We start from the raw sequence: 17,899 nt of genomic DNA on the forward strand, positions 1-17,899 counted from the left end.
CAGAGGGAGGAGCCATTCATCCCAAACCCCCCTCCCCCAACCCCTTTCCGACCTGCCAGAAGGGGTCACAACCTTGCCTCTTCGGTGAAATGGTACCATCGCAGTCCGCTGCAAGACGTAGGCAAGGTTGCAGAGAAGAACCAAACTCTGCCGCCCCTTGTCCGCTCCTCTCCCCTTCCCCGTCGAGTTTCCCGCTCCACCAAACCCCCACGCTTACTCGTAGACAATCATCACGTCAACCCCCCTTCAGGTCTCAGGGTCGGATGGCAGGAAAGCGAGGTGCAGACAAGAAAGAGGAGACGGGGGAGGGGGGCTTGACCAAGGTTTAGTAAATCTCCGCAGGCACGACGGAGGGGGAGACAGATGAGGCGGGTAGGAGAGGCGGTTGATGGTAGACATACTGAGGTATAGGCGGGTAGGCAAGGCAGGCAGACAGACAGGCAGGCGCGAGGGCGAAGTTTCCCGCCACGAGAAAATCACCCGCTGAATCGAGCACGCCATTGCGTCCGCGCGACGCAGTCACGCCTTCGTCCGGATCCCCCAGAGACCGGGCAGGCAAGTGCCAGGGGCTAGGCAACGTGTCATGGGAAGGGCCGCCGAAGCCTTCACACAGGAGAGCTGCTGATTGAAGCTCCATGTACCTACTTTTAAGAATACAGATGCTTGATTGTTTTGGCTGCCTGGCGAGATCCATGTTCGCTGCTGCAGCGTGAAGTGAAAAACGTACCGACATGCTACTTTGTACCTACCTGCCCACCTACCGTGTACTAACCTACCCAACCCACCTAGAAAGCGGACTGTCATGTTACACTTGGAGCAATACCCCCAACTGGGGACACACATATTGGGGCGGAATTTGGCCCCAGCCTTCTCTGTCCGTGGGTGTGGCCCCGCACACCCGAGCACGTCACCGGGCCCTGAAATATCGACATCGCGGCTCGAACAGACAAACCAGACACAGAGAGACAGGAACGACGGGGGGAGAGGGGGGGGAGCGGGTTCCTCCAACCCCCCCACTCCGCTGTACCATTCGCCGTAGCTGCCTTGCTTTGCTTGCCTTTTCACTGCCTACCGGAGTGTGCGTGCTGTGCGTGCTTTTGGTCGTAGGCGGTCTTGCCACCACCACCGCGACCACCACCATGTCATCCATGATCACACCCCGGACCTGGCATCCATGTCGTATCGACCCTTCTTTTTCGCTCATCCCGCTGCTGGCCGAACGGAGGACAAGGAGAATGCCAAGACGTCGGCGGAGCATAGGAAGAAAAGATAGACTCCAAACGAAAAGACGAGGAAGGAGGGACGTCTTTGGGGTGGTGCTGGAGAGCGGAGTGCTGAGCGGCAAGCTGTTTGACTGCCGCTTAGGTACCCAGTGTAGTGGCAGCGAGGCCTTGCGCGAGTCACTTCATTCGTGCCTCTCAAAATGCCCTCCTCTCATAGTCGATTACTGAGGGACGGAGATAAACCTCGACGACGGCCATGCATCTCAAAGCCGATCTGTTTGCACGCATGCCCAACAGTATCATCCTTACCAGATGCCCGGTCGGCGTGTAGTTTCTGCGGTCACTGCCGTGCGCTAAAGCCTGGCCGGCCTGGCTCAAGGACGGGAGGAACTATGATGTGCTGCTAGCTACTTGTTGCTCATCAGGGGCCCTGGCTGAGCATCCGTGTTCGTCATTCCGGGGAGATGGGATTTGACGTCTTTCACGCGTTTCTGACTCTGTCATGATGCTTAATGGCGTATGGAACATGATGAACAAAGTGCTGTAATTTCATTCGTGCTGAGCAGGTAATTGCTGCCTCCTTAAAACGGTCCCCCTGTATATCTTATTTAGATATTCTTCGCGCGCAACATGAAAAATAACCAACATAACCAAGCGTCAATAAATCATAACCATGATAGCCAGGCCAGGCAAGATGCCATCCATCTTCCCAGCGACTGTCCGAGACATCTGTTTGATGCTTGGTCTCTCCCCAAGTCAGCCATCCCTACCCGCCTCGTGCCTACTGCAAGACTCGACCTGCACGTTAAAGAAGGCCCACGCCAACCCCAGTCTAACGCCGCCTTCATGCAAAATGATACAGACTCTCCGCCAGCACCACGACAAGACGTGGAATCCGTGGAATCGGCGGTCTTCAACGGATTGCGTACAGTGCGTCGCATGGCTAGTCTTCGTCCTTCACGTCGGAAGAGCGCGATGACGCGGTGGAGGCCTTGCTGGCCTTGTGCTTGCTGTCGAACTCCTTGAACATGGCGGTGATCTCTTCGTTGCCGTCGTTCTTCTCCATCACAAGATTCTTGAGCCATCGGTTCTCCGTCTCGAGGAGGTTGATGCGACTCTCCAGGGCGGATACCTTATCGGACATGTCTTTAGCGCTCTTCTCGAGGGCTTGCTCGCGCTGCTTCTTCTTGATGCGGAAGCGGGCACTGGCGGCCGTGTTACGCCTGCGCTTGTCCTCCTCGGCGGCAACGCGGGAGTGCTCCTCAAAGCCCTGGATGGGTCTGTTCACGGGGTTCAACACAACGCTTCCCTTCCTGCTATCACCGGCGCCCGGCGTAGGCGGGGAAACATACGCGTTCTGCTGCTGGGGCATTGGCGGCGGGGCGTAGTGCTGCTGGGGGTTGGGTTGCAGAGGCTGGAGGTTGCCCAGGCCCTCGTGGAAGGACGGGACGCCCGGGCCATGGTACGTGTTGAAGTTGTCGAAGTTAAAATCGCCTGTCATTGTCAGAGTCGGATCGTCGCGGGTCGAATTACAGTATCGAGCGTGGAGGTCTTGGCATCGTGGCGTCGCGAGAGGATGGGATGGGGTCGTCGGTGATGGCGAGGGTTTGACGATGGCAGACTTGTGGATGGAAAAGGAGGACAAGACGAGATCGGGGAGCAAGAGGGAAGGAGGGTATCAGTGAAGCCCGCCGGATGGCATGGCCGCCCATCGCGAAGAGGTACTTGATCTTCGCTGGCCTGGCACTCGGCGGCAGCCCTGATGCGTCGCAACGGCCGCTGCCCCTGCTAGGGTGATGACGGCAAGTCACGGGATATCGCATCATCCATCGTCCTGGTGGTGAGCTTGGGCGCTGCACCAACCAGAGAAACCTCCCCACCCGACTTGCGAGGATGCATTAAAGGCGCTGCATCCTCCCAATGAAGGGGCGGGAGACGGCATGCTCTTCTGCATGACAGGGTGGGGGAGAGTCGCCGGCGCCCGCTTGGGTTCCCTGTAGACCCTGTCTTTTTCGGCTCTTCATCTCGTCTTGACTTTGTGATCGAGGCTGGCAGCTGAGTGAGGCTCGACTGAATTCAACCCCTCGAGAGTGAATCACTCTCATGTAAAGTGGGTCCAGCCAACACCGAGTAGCGCCGAAAAAGCAGAGCAGCGATCGAAACCAGCGTTTGCCGGATGAGGGATGATGAGCGGGCAAAGCAGAAGAGGATGGGGGAAATCTCTGTGGTTTGACCGTTTGGGGGAAATTTGATGATGAAAGGGAAAAGCAAAGATCAAGTTTCCCCTCGAGCGCGTTTCGAGGTGTGCATGGTGAATATGGGGAAGAACATGAAATGTGAGGAGAAAGGCGATGCCATGCGACGACAGTGACAATCCAGTAGCGACGAAGGAAAGAGAGAATTACTCACCAGTTGCCATAAAGTCAAGGTTTGAGAGGTCGCCGAGGGGTGATGTGAGGTCATCACCAACAGTGGTGACGGCGCTTGAGGGCACCTCCGATTCGGGCTTCGAAGGCTGGGCCTGGTAGTCAGTGTTCTGACCCGTCTCGAAGTCGAAGAACTGCGTGTTGGTGAACATGGCGAGGTCGTCCTCGAAACGGAACTCCTCCTCGCGGGCACCCTTGGCCTCGATGGTGTTGAGGTCACGCAGATACTGCGAAACATTAGGGCCTCGACGGCCGTTGTTGTAAGACGGCGCCATTGCGTTTTCGTGCAACAAGCGTTCGAAAGGGTTGCTTCGTCGTCTGGGGACAGAGGTAGTTGAGTTCTGTTCGCTGTGTTGACTAGGCGATCAATGCTGGTTCCTGAGGTCCTCTTGTTCGAGTATGGAGGGGTAGGCTGCAGTGTCGAAGAAGAGCAGGCTCGGCGGAGGTCAGAGCGCGTGGATTGGACTGCGCTGGCTGGGGCTGGGTGCGGTTTTCGGCCGACTTGGTGGTGACCAGATGATCGATCGGGTAACCAGCAGGACGTCTTTGGCGAGCGGCTTGTTGATGTCGTGGTCGCAGCGTGCGTATTTTCAGGTCGAGCCTGGATGATTCTTTGGTGTATTTTGTGGTTTGGGTGGTAGGAAGGAGAGGAGGGAGAGGGAAGCGGTCGGGTGGGTGGAAGGGACAAGCGTGAATTGAATGAAGCCGATGCTTTGTTCGGAATCGGAAGAGCGTAGGGGTGGAAGTGGGCACAGGCAGACACTGGACTAGGTACTGAAGGGTGAATGTGAGAGTGGGTGGAGGGGAAAGTCGCCCCCCCCCCCCCCCCTCCAGGGCTCCACCCCACGCTACCCACGGCCAGTGTGGCTGGAAGTTACAGGCCATCGGGCACCCAACAAGTCCCTCATCAGCGCTACGCAGCGCCCGAGGTACATCGGTCCCGACAACCTACGACGCATGCCATTTCCTCATGACAGTCATGAGCCAATGGAGAGGCGTGATCCCCTCTCAGTCATCCCACGCTCGCCTGACCAGCACGGTCGTTCTCTGTGTGTGCCTTTTCACTCTCTCGACTGGTAGGCACATGAGGGCCCATCCATGCCTTCCAAGGTTCAATCCCCGCGGCCTGCGATGACGGCTTACTGGTGCCCTGTCTGGGCTGTGGCAGGTCACGAGTTGCCACCGAAACCCTCGTTCATGTAACCCTAATGACGACTTTGGCACCTCACATCGGCCATTGTTTCGTTTCGCATTGTCTCCCCATTTGCCTCAAACTTGCCGTCGAGAGAGTTGTGCGCCAGAATTTGCACAACAAGCGTCTGCAATTTACTGTCCGCCAGAACCACGTATCATCATCGTGAACGCTAGGCGCTGTGTTTGTTCCGGCCAGGCACTTGTCCTTTTGTCAATTTGTCAGCTCCACCCCGCCGGCTGCGTGCATCGGCATCAGCGAACAACAAGATGGACCCTGAATCCAAGCTGGAATGCGCCGTGTCAGCGTACCAAGCAAATCATAGCCAGTAGTAGCGAGTGGGTCAACAGGGTGATTACATGTACCATGTGCCTCCGCCCACCGGACTTGGATCCAGATGTCGCTGGGCGGGGCCATCGATCGCTTTCCCTCTACAACTTAATTACCTCATGCCCACGACTCATTGACTGTCAGCGAGCCAATGGCCTTGCATCCGCATCCGAAGCGGGACCAATGGGCCAGCACTCCGTCACTCTTTCTGGATCCCCTCTCGCTGGCCGTCACATTGGTGAGACTTGCCGTGCATCAACAGGACCAGATGGCCCGTGCATCGACGAGTAACGAGTGCAGCGTATTCGAACGTCTGGGGCCTTGCTTGACGTGGAAGCCAAGCTTCGAAGAGGCTGTAACAAACAACAGCCCCCCCCCCATCCACTCTCCACCCCCACGACGCGTCGCACCCACACCTCGTCGCGTCTTGCCCCATGTAGCCTCACCACATCCATCATCGTTATTGAGTTGGGTATACGTCTACCAGGCCTCACCCATGACGCGAAACTATCATGGCCCGTCTGTCCGTCCCCACGACGGGCCCTCTGTCATCCACTGTGCGTATCCACAAGTCGAACGCCATTGTTCAAAAGATCGTTGGCCGTCTCTCCCGTCCTGCGCTTCTCTCTCTCGCTCTCGACTGGCTCGACGAAAACAACCAGTCGTTATGCGCGCCTCAGCTCGGCGGCAGTCATGATCCGAACGATTTTTACCCACCGGCCGAGTCGCTGCAGCAGTTACGCCGCTTGTACCGAGAGCTGCAGGCGAGGAAGGGCTCCAAAAAGGATGTTGTCGATCGTGTGCTCGAAGGGGATTGGAGACATGGGCTGAGCCTGTACCAGCTAGCCATGGCAGATGTTCGATACCTCCACGAGCACCAGTCTTCTCTGAATTGGATGGCCTACCGATTGGCCCTTGTCACTCCTCGCCGTGACGGTGACGAGGACAACGACGACAGCGCCATCACGTTGGACCGGCAGTCTCTGGATGTGCCACGCTTCCATCCGTCCACCTTCCTTCAGACTTTACAGAGTCAGATCCTTCCGGATGTCAAGGTCCACTACCATCTGGATCGCCCACCGGGCCTAGCTCTGCTTCTCGTTCGCCTGTTCATCGTTGATTCTCCTTACACATCGGCCATGGCTCTCGACGATGGCACTTCGGCCAAAACGCCTCAGATCGAATCCTCCAGGACGCTCTATATTGCATTCCCTGACGCTGCTCCGTTTGTATATCTGTCAAAACCACAGTCCACAGGCATTGCAACGGGTGCGGACTCGAAAGTATTTCGCAACCTGGTGGAGGAGGGCATTCCGAAAGCCCTGTCCCAACCACGCAAAAGATATACCCTCCAAGCCACAGACCTCCGCAGCAAAAACCTGTCCCTTCTTCTGTCATCAAAGGGCGCAGGTCGGACGAACGCCGCTGCTGGCGGATGGAGCTTCTACGCGGACAGGAAGAAGAACGAGTCACCTCTCGACCCCACATTGCCCACCCCGCCGCTCTCGGAGGACTCTGAGAGCGTCTCTTCTGCTGCAGGGGAGCAGGTCACGGCAGCCAAACGGAAGGTCACATACGACCCAGCAGAAGCGGACCGAATTGACAAGAAGGCGAGACTTTTGGCGGCTCGCGCCCGATTCGGGGGTTCAGCAAAGCTCGACGATGGCAGGGGCATCGAGCGAGTAGACATTACGATGGAGGACTCATTCTTAGGTCCGGAGAACAACGTCCCAGGAACAGGCGAGGACGAGACCTCTTGGGCTCCGAGCGTCAAGCTGACATTTCGAGGCTCACACGTCTTTGCTGGCATGCGCCAGCTCGTGGAGGCTGGTGTCGTTGATGGCAGCAGAATGCCTGGCTGGCTGACTGGTGAGGAGGGCGTTACTATTGGGGTTGTCAGGGATGGCAGGATCAGGGGATTCAAAGGCTCCGGGTTATAATGACTGATGATGCTCGCCTTCTTGATTTAAGATTTTCGGTACCGAGCCAAGGGTCTCGGCACGGCTGAACCACTAACAGCAGTTCTTTGGTTGGCGTCCTTTTTTGTCTAGATACCCATGCAACAACGTTCTATACTTTTAAATTAAAGACCTTGTTCGTGTTCTTCCAAGCGGCCTCACATACCTCCTCTACCGAAACTCCCTTGATGCCTGCCACAACCTTGGCCACGCGCTCAATCATGCAGGGCTCGTTGCGGCCCTTGACCATGGCGCCCTCCTGCCACTTCTCCTTCTTCACGATCTTCCATCGCTCGGGAATCTCGGGCTCCTTCTTCTGATTCTTCTTTGATTTGGGCTGTGGCTTCGGTGCATCAGCTGGCGCGGCCTCGCCGTTTATCTCCGGCTTCTTCTCCAACAACAGTTTGTAGCCCTCGTGGCTCGGTCTGATCTCGCACCAAGGCCCGTCCGTCTCCAGCATCATCCTGTCCAGGCTGATCTGTTTGACGACCTCACAATTCTCCGCCGTCTTGAAGCTGCAACCATTGATGCCAATGTACAGCCCCAGGTCCATCAGCTCACGCGCCTCCTCAATGGAACCGGTAAAGCTATGGACGACGCCGCCGCGCTCGAGCTTCTCCAAGCCGGGGCCGAACTTATCCTGCAGAAGCCGGCGGAAGTCTTCGTGGGCGGCGCGCGAGTGCAAGAATAGGGGCAGCTGAGGCTTCGTGGCGAGGACGAGGTCCAGCTGGGCGGCAAAGGCATGTAGCTGAATGGCCTTGGAGGCATAGTGCAGGCGATCGTAGTCGAGCCCAAACTCGCCGAATGCGACGAGGCTGCCCGGCTGGGACGCGTGGGTGCTCTCAATGAGGGCGGCGAGATCGGCGATGATTGTCTCGGTCTTTTGAGCGTCCGGGTCGTGTGTGTCCGGCATGGGTGTTTCTGGGTCAGGGTTTGAATGCATGGCATCATGATTGGCATCGGCAGTACTGAAGATGGCGCTGCTGCAGGGATGGATACCGATGGTCGTGTATACATTGCCGGCTGGCATGGAAGTCGTCAGTCAAGTGCCGTGCATATCGGGGAGCTGTGACGCCACGTACGATATTCTTTGGCTATCGCCAAGGCATCTCGGCAGCTCTGAAAGTCTGAACCCGTGACGATGAGCTTCGAGCACCCCACCTCGTTTGCTCGTGAAATGACAGCACCCAGATCGTCAGGGTGCCGTCTTGAGCCGTGAGAAAGGCCTCTGAAGATGGGGTCGGCAAGGTTGATTCCAATCTACTGGGTACCAAGTGTCAGCCAACCAAGACCAGTTTTTGCCTTTCTATTTTTCTCGCAATCACAACTTCGTACATCAACATATCTTGGTTTGTACTCATTGTGAGAGGTGACTGATGGCGGGGTCGTCATTGTTGTTAGACGTGGTGGCAGAACCACGCGGGATGCCAAATGCGATACAGTCGGCCTGAACCGAGCGAGAGGTGCTCGAGACCAAAACATATGCTGAGACTGAAGAGTCTCGATTCAATCTGCCCGAAACACCAAGGTGTGAGATATAGCCGGGCGCCTGAGCGTAACGCATCGAGGTAAGTTGCGGGTGCGCCTAAATGCATCTCTTCGAAAACCCATTAAACACAGTCTGACTAATACACGTGATTGCGCGAAGTGCTTTACGCGCAAAGCGCGTTAAGTGCATGCATGCACAAAGTGCAAAGACGCGCCCTTGCACTACCACTTTAAAATGGCCGGGGGCGAAGGGGGGACCTGAGGAATGGATCTGTATGCATGAGAATCAGGACAATCTATTCAGCGCTGCCAGACCAGTATGATCTAGACACAGCAAGGGATCAAAACACGAGGAGACATTAGTGAGCATCGGTTTCGGCTCGTAGGTATCGGGCAAAGCAAGGGCGGCGGGGCATCTGCCTGATGGTTGCCAAGGGTCAACAGTGGTAAGCCGCCTGTGCTCAAGCGTGTTTGACGCGCTAGGGGCCTAGCGACGCGTTTTCACTACGCGACGACCCGCAATGCCTATATCTTTCTCCCGTAGCAACCACTCTCCATCATTTTCCCTTCCTCCTACATACAACAAATCCCACCCTCAACCATCTTCAGCGACCATTTTCTGGCACTGAATTGCGACGAGACTCCTTTGGCATATACCCACTGGCCTTGAATAGAGTCTGAATCAATCCGTCGCCTCATACCCGACGGTGCACTCCGTTGTCTCGCCATCCCGCCATCCCTCTACCCCCCCCCTTTACACATCGCCCACCATGTTCGTGAGAAAGCGAGGTACGTGTCTGCCCCTCAATGCGTCTTCTCATGCAAGCTCTGTACTGACTGCGATCAGATGGCCGCCAGGAGCGCGTCCAGTTCGACAAGATCACGGCTCGTGTGTCAAGGCTGTGTTACGGCCTTGACATGGACCACGTCGACCCCGTCGCCATCACTCAGAAGGTTATTTCTGGTGTCTACGGCGGTGTCACTACCGTTCAGCTTGATGATCTTGTATGTTGCCCCATCGTCCTGATACTGGATTGCGAAGAACCGTCCTAACCCGCGCTCCTAGGCTGCTGAGACTGCGGCGTACATGACCGTCACCCATCCCGACTATGCCATCCTCGCCGCCCGCATTGCGGTCTCAAACCTTCACAAACAGACCAAGAAGCAGTGGTCTTCTGTCGTCAGTGATCTGTATCACTACGTCAACCCCAAGAACAGCCGTCCCTCTCCCATGATTGCACCAGAGACGTACGAGTTTGTCATGAAGCACAAGGAGGAGCTTGACTCTGCCATTGTCTACGACCGTGACTTCAACTACCAATACTTTGGCTTCAAGACCCTGGAGCGCTCCTATCTCCTCAAGCTCGACGGCAAGATCGCCGAGCGCCCGCAGCACATGATCATGCGTGTGTCCGTTGGTATCTGGGGAGACAACGTTGAGCGTGTCATTGAGACGTACAACCTCATGTCTAGCAAATTCTTCACACACGCCTCTCCTACCCTCTTTAACGCTGGCACGCCCCAGGCTCAGCTGTCGTCCTGCTTCCTGGTTGACATGAAGGATGACAGCATTGAAGGTATCTACGACACCCTCAAGACCTGTGCCATGATCTCCAAGATGGCTGGTGGTATTGGCCTGAACGTCCACCGCATCCGCGCCACTGGCTCTTACATTGCCGGCACCAACGGCACTTCAAACGGCATCACGCCCATGCTTCGCGTCTTCAACAACACGGCGCGCTACGTTGACCAGGGCGGCAACAAGCGTCCCGGCGCTTTTGCCATCTACCTTGAGCCATGGCACGCTGATGTCTTCGAGTTCCTTGACCTCCGCAAGAACCACGGCAAGGAGGAGGTTCGCGCTCGCGATCTTTTCCTGGCTCTGTGGATCCCCGATCTCTTCATGAAGCGTGTCGAGAAGAACGGCGACTGGACTCTTATGTGCCCCAACGAGTGCCCTGGCCTTGCCGACTGCTACGGTGACGAGTTCGAGGCCTTGTACGAGAAGTACGAGAAGGCTGGCAAGGGCCGCAAGACCATCAAGGCACAGAAGCTTTGGTACGCCGTCCTCGAGGCTCAGACCGAGACAGGTAACCCCTTCATGCTCTACAAGGATCACTGCAACCGCAAGAGCAACCAGAAGAACCTCGGTACCATTCGCAGCTCCAACCTGTGCACAGAGATTGTCGAGTACTCGGCCCCCGATGAGGTTGCCGTTTGCAATCTGGCCTCTCTGGCCCTGCCCGCCTACGTTGATTACAACAACGGCGTGTACGACTTCAAGAAGCTCCACCAGGTGACTCAGGTCGTCGTCAGGAACCTCAACAGGATCATCGACGTGAACCACTACCCCGTCATCGAGGCTCGCAACAGCAACATGCGCCATCGGCCCATTGGCCTTGGTGTCCAGGGCTTGGCTGATGCGTTCCTTGCTCTCCGCATGCCCTTTGAGTCGCCTGAGGCCAAGGAGCTCAACAAGCAGATCTTTGAGACCATCTACCACGCCGCCCTGACCATGTCATGCAAGCTCGCTCAGGAGGAAGGTCCTTACTCAACATACGAGGGCTCGCCCGTCTCCCAGGGTATCCTTCAATACGACATGTGGAACGTCAAGCCTACTGACCTTTGGGACTGGGCCGATCTCAAGAGTCAGATCAAGCAACACGGCGTGCGTAACAGTCTTCTCGTGGCGCCTATGCCCACGGCCAGTACCTCGCAGATCCTCGGCAACAACGAGTGCTTCGAGCCTTACACGTCCAACATCTACCAGCGCCGTGTGCTCGCTGGCGAGTTCCAGGTTGTCAACCCCTGGCTGCTCAAGGACCTTGTCGACATGGGTCTTTGGTCTGATAGCATGAAGAACCGCATCATTGCCGAAAATGGTTCCATCCAGAACATCCCCAACATCCCCGCGGACATCAAGTCCCTGTACAAGACTGTCTGGGAGATTTCTCAGCGCACCGTTGTGCAGATGGCTGCCGATCGTGGCGCCTTCATCGACCAGTCTCAGTCCTTGAACATTCACATGAAGGACCCTACCATGGGCAAGATCACGAGCATGCACTTCGCCGGCTGGAAGCTTGGCCTCAAGACCGGCATGTACTACCTGCGCACCCAGGCTGCTGCGGCCCCTATCCAATTCACCGTTGATAAGGAGGCGCTCAAGGTCGCCGATACCAACGTCGGCAAGGAGCGCAGCCTCAAGAAGCGGTCTCCCATGCCCAGCTACAACTCGTCGGCTGCGGCCGTTCCTAGGCCCATGTTCCAGAACAAGGATGGTTCGGCAGACAGCAACAGCCGCAACGGTGTTCCGACCCCCAGCACGACACCGCCCCCTGCTGCCGTCACATCCCTCCCTATCGCCTCGCCTGCTAAGCCGGCGACGATGAAGGCGGATGTTGACGAGGGCGACAGCCCCAAGGTCCTGCCTATGGAGCCCGCCGACAAGATCAAGATTGAGGAGCTCTCTCAGGGCGAGAAGACTCCTGACGCGGAGGACAAGGATGAGGACAGCAAAGAGCGCGAGAACGACATTTACTCGGAAGCTGTGCTTGCTTGTAAGTCAAAATCTAATACGGGCCCCTTTCAACTTGACCATGACTAATGATCACTCGCAGGCAGCATTGAAAACCCTGAGTCTTGTGTGATGTGCAGCGGCTAAATGTTGGGTACATCATTGGTAATGTGTTGATGGTTGATGATGGGTATTATGGCACTGGGTTTTGGGTACATTTGCAAGGACACACCGCGGCTTGCACGGCTCATGATGCTCGAGGCCTCTTGACGTGCACCTGAGCAGGATGCGCGGTCTATCTGTCGCGCCGGCTGATATGGTTTTGTACAGTGATTTTATGGTTTAGGGAGGTCCTGGTCCTTAGTCGGGGTCTGCATTTCAGGACAAGGTCATAATGCGTTGAACCTTGATAAGATAGCATGTGTGTTTTTCGTAATGCGATTGGCGTTGAGACAATATTGTGCTGTCCCTTCAATCTTGTCCGAAACAACGAGCCTTGCCCCATTGACTGCATGTCCAATAATGGAGGGGGAGGCACGCAGCTCAAAAGGTTCTGTCTCACAGAGGAGCGCCACTTCTTCTAATCTAGTAGCCGTGGCTAGGTTGTGTGGTTGGTGTTGGAGGGTTGAGGCCTCCTTGTGGTGTAGGTCCTCGCGAAATTGGTGTTGCACCAGCTGGCGCCGGGGGACTCGCTCTCGGTTGGCGTGGCAAACCTGGGGTGCTGCCTCTGGCGGATTAAGGGGGGGGGGGGGGGGGTTAGCTCGATGTTTAGTGTCCACCCGGCAAATTGATTCAGCTGGACCAGGATTTTGTTCTCAAGCAAACAAGGGTGGGGGGAGCCAGGGTCGTTGGGGGATCGATTCGATCGCGCGAGGCCGTCAGGCACCGGGGGGGGGGGGGGCTATCTACCGATTGCCAAATCTGCCCGCCATGCCAGTTATGGTCCCTCTTACCCGCCTCCCCGCACTAACCCAGCCGCCCCTAGATTTCCATTGTCCAATTGATGGAGAGATGGGGTCGTTTTTGCGTGTTTGATTGTCCGGACGAGTGTTAAGCGCTGGCGGGGTGCACAGCAGATTGGTTTCTGTCGCACGTCGGCCCTTGTGCCAGGCAGTTCGCTGCTGGTCTGTCGAGACTTTTCGGTGTTGAAATGAAGGGGAGGATGTATGCACAGATTGAGCTCTCTCAGAGGGCATCGGAGATCAAGCAGAGGGGACGATACTATCTACACTAGGAGTCCAAAGGAGGGGGGTCCGATCGGCGCATGCATGGGTCGGGCTTAGGTGCCATGCTGGCAAGGGTAGCCGCACTCTGAAGAGACAAGGCTTGAGTGAGATCTTCGGCTCCGGAAATTCTGCATTGGAAGAACGCGTCTCGGTCTTTCAATTCTTCACGTTTGGGACGTCGTACATTTCGGGTCTTGGGCAAGACGGATCGAATGACCGAACGAACTCTGCTTGCCACAGGACGCGCAAGCCGCAATGTGATCCAGGCTGGCTGCGGAGGGGTCATCATGTCTTGGGTTCGTGGGGTGGTTCGTTCGAATTGGCTTTCGCTGGGGCCGAAAGTGAAGGGAGGGGCAGCGGGCGCAGACGTTCAGCAGAACAAGCAAGCGTTCAGGGCTTCAGGCATGACCAGATGGATAGGTGCTGGCCTACCTGAGGTACCTGGGGTACCTTGCTACTGAGACGGCGCACTGCGGAGAGAGGCCGGGAACGGAAATTCGGGGTTCTAGGCCCATGATGCCTCATTGACGGAAACAAGCAGGCGCAGGTGGTTGATTGAGCCGGGACGTCAACAGGAAACCAACAATCATGGTACCCAGCCCGTCTCGTCTTCTTCTCTTTCGTGGAGATAGACGAGCACCGCACAACAAGGCAGCACCGGCAGTAGAGAGAGGGAGCGAACAAAAAAAGGACAAGCAGAAAACCATCAGACGAGAGTTGTTGAGCCAACCACAGCGCATGTGCCAATGACGTTGGACAAGTGCCTGCTCCACACGTCCGCTTGTCCCTGCCGAGACCAGACCTGGGTGCAAGGCCACAGGACTGGCCGTGTGGATAGCTTGTCCGGTGGATCGGCTTCTTCCCGCCAATTATATGCAGCCAAGAATCGGAGCAGGGATGCCAGCGGAGTGGACTGACCTCATTGACGCTGTATGAGTTGGACTTGCTTGACACGAATCGAACCTTGGAAGCTTTCTCCCATTGCCCTGTTCTGAGGGGGCCTGCAGAGCTGTCGAACCCAGCCATTCGTCTTTTTCGGAGTGACCCTACGTCCCCCGATGACAACAGCAAGCTTCCAGTCCTTTGTCCGGTGGTAATCGCTCAGGTTCCCTGGTTTTCGTCCGTCCCATCGGCCGTTTATTACCCAAATCAAAGTTGGCTCATGTTTTCAAGCCGAGTATCCATGTCGTCATGGGAGGCCCTGTCTCCTCAGCTTGGTGGGTAGTTATCTTTCCTCGGGGAAGCTCTCGGTGCTGAGGCAAGCGTTATGTGGGAGAATTCGGGCACACCGACATTGCCACGAAGCCGTCGACTGTCCTGCTGAATTAGGAAGAAGGCGTAGCGTAACGGGACTCATCGCAGGTCCACCGCACGCTTTGGGCTGAGGAAAGCGAGGCGAAGCTGCCAACCTAGTGTGATGTGCTGTCGACTTGCATGAAGACTTCAGCGCTGCGTGCTCGGGCCTGGCCCGACGGGGGGCGTGGGGTTGCGCTCAAGCTCGGAATGACGGCGCAGCCAGATGTCCTACCCTACCAACCTCTGATCTGATGGTAGGAAGCAGACAGCTGGCGCAGCGGATCCGGGCCGGGGGCGGTCGGTAGGTCGGTAGGCCCGCAGGTAAGTAGGTGCCTTACGTCGAGGGCAAATAGCTGCGGCGGTTAGACATTGGGATGCTAGTGCTGGGGCTTGGATGTCTGTGTCTTACGAGTTGGGGACTTGAGGTCATATCCCTCCCGATCCCGGCTTTAGTGCAGTGCAATGAGGTCGAAACCGGGGCTGGCGCAGCTCTAGGGCCAGCAGGGCGTGGGCCGGTGGGTAAACAGAGAGGCAAGGGCAGGCACACCCCGGCAGTGGCTCTTTCCTGTTTTGTCGGTGGCTTGACATTCGGGTAGGTTCACCGCACATCCCAGCATCGTGCTTTCCTCCAGCTTTGCTAGAGGCCTGCCAGCTTCCCAGCTTTGGTCTTGCTGTGAGGTAGCCTTCTCAGCACAGGGCTTCTCGTCTCTTCTCCACACGTCGTCCTTGGTCTTTAAAGCTTTGGTACGCCTGCCCCAACGACCATCTGTTTGACCTCCCTTCCGTCCTTCATCATTCAAGCCTTGCGTCTGATATCTTTCGAGACCTCCATTCCTCCTCCTCTCGTCAACGTCACGGAAAGACAAACGACATTCTCGACCGCACCTCCACATCCTTCGGTACGTACGTACAACGACGCGTCGCGTTTCTCATGTTCCTTGGGCAAAGCTTCTATCCTTCCATCCTGCACCAAGGGCTCCTCCACGCGCCATCCCTTTCCCTTCTCATATACTTGGCTTTCCTACGTTGCCCGGGTCCCGGCTTGAGAGCCACCTCACTGTCCTTCTCATTGGTGTCACGTCTCATAAGTTTTGACACGACTGACACCCAATCACCGTTCACAGGCCTGCCAAGCCTTAGCGACTTTCCGTTACCCTCTCACAACACCATCATCACTACACTGTGGGTAAGTGCTTCAGTTTGATACGCCATGTGTGGTCTGCTTCACTCGCCCTCTGCCATTCTGGAGTCGAGGCAAGACGTAGGCTTCTCCCTACTGCCCTAGCACACACCAGATCAACGGCAAGAATGGCATGAGTTGTCCAAGATCAACTTGACCTTGCAACAGTTGACCCTGCCGTGTGTGCTCATTCGACGTGGCTGGCACGATCCTTCCCCAGCTCAACCCCTCCCCCCCCTTTTTCCCTTGCTACTGCCGTCACACGGTGTAACTACACAAGGGCCGGCTCCCACGCGTGAAGTTGCACCTTCATTTCCCCTGCCACCCCCTTCTTCACTCCTCATAACCCCATCACACGTCTCATACCGCCTCTATCTTCTTGCTGTTTCTCTCCCCAAACACTCACACAAGTTTGCTCATCTGCCTTGACCCCGACACTCGTTTCTCCTACAAGTCTCAATTCAGGTACTTGGATGCAGTTGATCGCTCGACACAGTCACGAGTGTTTAGTTCACCCCTCATCAATCCTTTGGTGCACATTAGCAGCCGGGAATGGGATATTTGAAACTTTGCTAACATCAGCTATTCAGGTCTTGCTCCTTGCACCGAACACCATCACGAGCATTAACTCATATTGTCTCGATCCGTAGCCAAAAAGCAGCAACGTCATCAAAATGAAGAACACCGCCATTCTCAGCGCTGCTGCCCTCCTCGTCCTCAGGGGCGTCCAGGCCCAGGACCTTCCCGCGTGCGGCGTAAGCATCCATCAAACTCGTCACGAGAGCCCGACTACGGCTGACACGCAGTGAAATAGCAAACGTGCGTCAATAACATGCTCGGACTTGCGGCTGAACTCGGATGTGGCGACGTCCAAGGATCCGAGCGGGAAGCCTGCCTGTGCCGTAACCCCAACTTCCTGTACGGTATCAACGACTGCTCTACTGCCGTCTGCGCCGAGGACACCGAAGCCGCCGCGGCCGCCGTCCGTTACGGCCTTTCCTACTGCGCTGGTGAGATGCCACTGGGAGAGTATTCTGTCATGAAGAACAATGTGCTGACCTTTTTCAACAGACCGTGGTGTCACCGTTGAGCCTGTCCCCGCTGGTACTGTCACCGAGGCCACCAACACTGAGACTGTCACTGCCACTGCCACTGGTGGCGGCGCCGTGAGTGCGCTCCTCTGAATTTATGTATAACATTTGCTGACAATGTGAAGAATGGCGGAGCTGTTCCCATTGTCACCACCATCGTTTCCGATGGTACTACCCTAGTCTCCACCATTGGAACCGGCACCGTCACGGGCACCGCCGGCGGCGGAGCCGTTGTTCCCATTGTCACGACCATCGTTTCGGACGGTACTACCCTGACCTCTACTGTTGGTACTAGCACCATCACAGGCACTGCCGGCAGCGGAGACGACGACAGCAACACTGCTGTCGTCTCCACCTTCACCACTGTCATCACCAGCGGTGACGACACTATCACTTCGACCGGCGTGACCACTATCGGAATCAACGGCGTCTCTGGTGCCTCGCAGCTCCCTGTGACCACCGTCGCCGTGCCCGTCGTGACTACCATCACCAGCGGCGACGACACCATCACCTCTACGATTGGCACTACCTCTGTTGTCTCCACCCTCACCGGCTCTGCTCTGACTTCGGCTCTTGAGAGCCAGGCCTCTGATGCCGCCAGCACTGGTGGCGATGACAGCAACACTGCTTCGGGCTCTGCTACTACCACCGACAGTGGTTCTACCTCCGAGACTCAGACTGGTGATGCTGCCGCTTCCTCCACCACTGGCGGCGGTAACGACTCGGTAAGCCCTCTGTTCGTGACTCGGGTGTCGTCAACAGCAAGACTAACAGGTAAACAGGCCGGCATGTCCCTCACCGCTCCTGCCTTTGGCCTCTTGGCCGCCATGGGTGTTGCTGCCATCCTCTTCTAAGAGCACCAACCTGGAGCGAGAGTCGGTGATTCCATCAGCACATTCGATATTTAAAATACCCCCCTGCGCCAGAATCCAGGTTTTCGTCTTGACACTTTCGATTGATTCCATGACATAGTCT

The 17,899-nt window shown here is 56.5% G+C and overlaps 5 protein-coding genes across 5 annotated transcripts; 3 read left to right on the plus strand and 2 right to left on the minus strand.

The window, feature by feature from the left end:
• Positions 1 to 2,166: 2,166 nt before the first annotated feature.
• Positions 2,167 to 3,924, minus strand: D7B24_003611 (uncharacterized protein; the record flags this gene model as incomplete). Its single annotated transcript, XM_028637798.1, has 2 exons — positions 2,167 to 2,717; positions 3,633 to 3,924. The coding sequence occupies 2 exons, from the start codon at positions 3,922 to 3,924 to the stop codon at positions 2,167 to 2,169; spliced, it is 843 nt and encodes a 280-aa protein (XP_028497217.1).
• Positions 3,925 to 5,683: 1,759 nt separating this feature from the next.
• On the plus strand, positions 5,684 to 7,111 carry D7B24_003612 (uncharacterized protein; the record flags this gene model as incomplete). Its single annotated transcript, XM_028637799.1, has 1 exon — positions 5,684 to 7,111. The coding sequence occupies one exon, from the start codon at positions 5,684 to 5,686 to the stop codon at positions 7,109 to 7,111; it is 1,428 nt and encodes a 475-aa protein (XP_028497218.1).
• A 130-nt stretch (positions 7,112 to 7,241) lies between these two features.
• On the minus strand, positions 7,242 to 8,521 carry D7B24_003613 (uncharacterized protein; the record flags this gene model as incomplete). The annotated part of the gene is made up of 3 exons (XM_028637800.1): positions 7,242 to 8,152; positions 8,212 to 8,389; positions 8,465 to 8,521. The coding sequence occupies 3 exons, from the start codon at positions 8,519 to 8,521 to the stop codon at positions 7,242 to 7,244; spliced, it is 1,146 nt and encodes a 381-aa protein (XP_028497219.1).
• Positions 8,522 to 9,387: 866 nt separating this feature from the next.
• RNR1 (ribonucleotide-diphosphate reductase subunit rnr1) lies at positions 9,388 to 12,278 on the plus strand (the record flags this gene model as incomplete). The annotated part of the gene is made up of 4 exons (XM_028637801.1): positions 9,388 to 9,406; positions 9,465 to 9,622; positions 9,684 to 12,174; positions 12,235 to 12,278. The coding sequence occupies 4 exons, from the start codon at positions 9,388 to 9,390 to the stop codon at positions 12,276 to 12,278; spliced, it is 2,712 nt and encodes a 903-aa protein (XP_028497220.1).
• A 4,229-nt stretch (positions 12,279 to 16,507) lies between these two features.
• Positions 16,508 to 17,778, plus strand: D7B24_003615 (uncharacterized protein; the record flags this gene model as incomplete). Its single annotated transcript, XM_028637802.1, has 5 exons — positions 16,508 to 16,588; positions 16,648 to 16,843; positions 16,905 to 16,999; positions 17,050 to 17,649; positions 17,707 to 17,778. 5 exons carry the CDS (start codon positions 16,508 to 16,510, stop codon positions 17,776 to 17,778), a joined length of 1,044 nt encoding a protein of 347 aa, XP_028497221.1.
• Between the last annotated feature and the right edge of the window lie 121 nt (positions 17,779 to 17,899).

This window comes from Verticillium nonalfalfae, assembly GCF_003724135.2.
Source record: "Verticillium nonalfalfae strain VnAa140/NRRL 66861 chromosome Unknown scaffold_20, whole genome shotgun sequence".
Taxonomy (NCBI): Eukaryota; Fungi; Ascomycota; class Sordariomycetes; order Glomerellales; family Plectosphaerellaceae; genus Verticillium; species Verticillium nonalfalfae.